General features: G+C 62.9%; 1 protein-coding gene across 1 annotated transcript; it reads left to right on the forward strand.

Annotated features, from left to right (window-relative positions):
- Positions 1-287: 287 nt before the first annotated feature.
- On the forward strand, positions 288-2,163 carry LIF (LIF interleukin 6 family cytokine). The gene is made up of 3 exons (XM_027740924.2): positions 288-401; positions 640-818; positions 969-2,163. Exons 1-3 carry the CDS (start codon positions 338-340, stop codon positions 1,404-1,406), a joined length of 681 nt encoding a protein of 226 aa, XP_027596725.1. The 5' UTR covers positions 288-337; the 3' UTR covers positions 1,407-2,163.
- The last annotated feature ends 435 nt before the right edge of the window (positions 2,164-2,598 follow it).

Below are 2,598 nucleotides of genomic sequence, written 5' to 3' on the forward strand. Positions count from 1 at the left end.
CGCCGGGGCGACCCAGCTGCCGGTGGCTCAAGAGTCCCCTTGTTCCGCGTCCAGGGATTTCCTGGCTGGAGCCTCTGGCAGCTGCGTCGTCTCTCCCCAGGGCTCCTCGGCGCTGCGCCCACTTCGCAGACGGGGAAACTGAGGCAGGCGGTGGGGCCGGAGGCGGGAGCGAGGGAGGGAGGGCACGCCGAACGCAGGTTTCCTTGTGGGCGCCCCGCTGAGTCAGCCCGGCCGGGGTGGGGCCTTGCTCCCGCAGCGCCCGGACCGGGATAACGGAGGAAAAAGCGCTTTGCATATTTGATTAAACCCGGCAGGTCGCCACCGGGCCGGTTGCGAAATGTGGGAATGCTGCGGGGCCCCCCGCCCGGAAGGGAGGCGGGGGAGCGCCTGCCGGGGGGCAGGTGAGGGGGACGGGAGTGGGACGGGAACTTCGGCACGGCCGGGATGGAAAAACGGGGCGTCTGAGGGCTGCCGGCTGAGCTGGACCCACACCCGAGAGGGATGGGTCCCCACGGCTCGATATCTTTGGGTGCCTGGAACTGGGATCATCCTTGGAGGATGTTCTGCGACGTGGTCCCCGTGGGCCATCATCGTCCCGTCTCGGTGCCCACCGTGACAGTGGCCTCTCTCCCCACACAGGTGTCGTGCCCTTCATGGCCCTGCTCCTGCTGCAGCGGCGGCCGGTGGCCGGACGGGCACTGCTGGTCACCGGCTCCAGCTGCCCCGGCCACGGCTTGTGCCGCTCCAACGTGCAGGAGCAGACCCGCAGGCAGGTCGCGCTGCTCAACGCCACCGCCCAGGACCTCTTCAGCCTCTACGTAAGTGACGCTCCGGGACACAGGGGACCTCAGGGGAGTCTGATCCACAAGTGCATGGAGGGGGAGTGCTGGGGACACGGTGGGGATGGCGGCAAGAGGTGGCCAGGAGGGACACAGGGGACATGGGGTGACGCTCACCTCTCCCCCCAGCTGAAGTGCCAGGGAGAGCCGTTCAGCAGCGAGAGCGACAAACTCTGCAACCCCACCGGCATCTTCTTCCCTGCTTTCCGTGTCAACCGGACGAGCGAGAGGAAGGAGGTGATGGTGGCCATGTACAAGCTCTTCGCCTTCCTCAACGCCTCGCTGGGGAACATCACGCGCGACCAGGAGGAGCTCAACCCCACGGCCAAGGAGCTCCTCGACCGGCTCCACAACACCACCAAGACCACCCGGGGCCTCATCTCCAACCTCACCTGCCTCCTCTGCAAGAACTACAACATATTCCAGGTGGACGTCAGGTACGGGGAGAGCTCCAAGGGCAAGAGCGCCTTCAAGAAGAAGCAGCAGGGCTGCCAGGTGCTCAGGAAGTACGTGCAGGTCATCGGCCAGGCAGCACGTGTCCTCCTACCTCATCTCAGCCCCTCATGAGCGCCCACCCCGGCTCCGCTGCTTCTCCACTGCTGGTGGCTCCTGCCGCTGCCTCCCCAACTCCCGCCTTCCTATTTATTACCCCGGACCCTGCGCTGGCCCCATCCGTCCTCTGGTAATTTATTGCCCCTTGAGGGGGTGAACATTGCAGGCCGGAGTGTCCCGGGTGGAGCAGGACCGGGGCCAGCATCCAGCGGGACGAGGCAGCACATCCCCAGCACATCCCCGAGGTGATGCCGGGGCGTGTGCTGGTCCCGGGATGTGCCTCAGCCATCCCTGTGCTCGCAGGGGGTGTGGGGAGCTGTGGGAGCTGTGGGAGCTGTGGGGGCTGGCGGCAGGGCTGGACTCTGTCCCCCACGGACGGTCCCCATCATGGAGAGCAGCCTGATGGACACCCTCGAGCACCGTCTGAAAGCTTCCACTTCCCCAGAAAAAGGATTGTGAGGAAGGACACCGCGGTGCAGCGGCTGGCAGGGACACGGGGACATGGGGACACGCTCCCCCTGCACATTTTAAGGATCCACAAGGAGCCGAACTGGGGGTACTTTGGTGGCTGTGGCGGCTGGGGCTGGGTCCCACCATCCAGGACAAGGCCACCCCCTGGGGACAGAGCGGGCAGTCACCCCACTGTGGAGCATCATCCCCCCGCGCGGGCACGGCTGGGGCATGGAATGTCCCTCTCCTTTGGAAAAGTGCTTTTCCCATCGGGAGGGCTCTGAATGTACCAATGGCCAAGGGCTGGGCTCCTACGGCTGAATGCAGCCTTGGCATGGGGGGGGTGGGACAAGGGGTGTGGGACACAGGGACATGGGACACGGGACAGGGGCCATGGGGACAGGCCCCAGGCCGGTGGCAGGAGGTGCTGGATCGCTCCTGGCACCAGAGCAGGTTGTGAGGGTTATTTATTGCCTCAGTGGAAAGCCCAGTGTGCGCCGAGAGCTGTGACCTGAATTAATAATTTTATTCTTAACAATAATTAATAATTATTAAGAAGATTTGTGGTAATATATAAAATGGAATTCTATTTAAATATTTATTTTTTTATACTTCTTTGGCCCTTTTTTTAAAATAAACCAACAGAAACAGATTGCATTTGGCTACTCTTTGCCAGGTCCCCTTTGTGCTCACTCTCAGACACCTCTGCTCCCCTGAAACCCCCTCAGGCATCTCTGGGGGCTGGGGGTCACAGTCT

Source organism: Pipra filicauda, unplaced genomic scaffold (assembly GCF_003945595.2).
Source record: "Pipra filicauda isolate LSUMZ 115617 unplaced genomic scaffold, ASM394559v2 scaffold520_size808073_pilon, whole genome shotgun sequence".
In the NCBI taxonomy this organism is placed as follows: Eukaryota; Metazoa; Chordata; class Aves; order Passeriformes; family Pipridae; genus Pipra; species Pipra filicauda.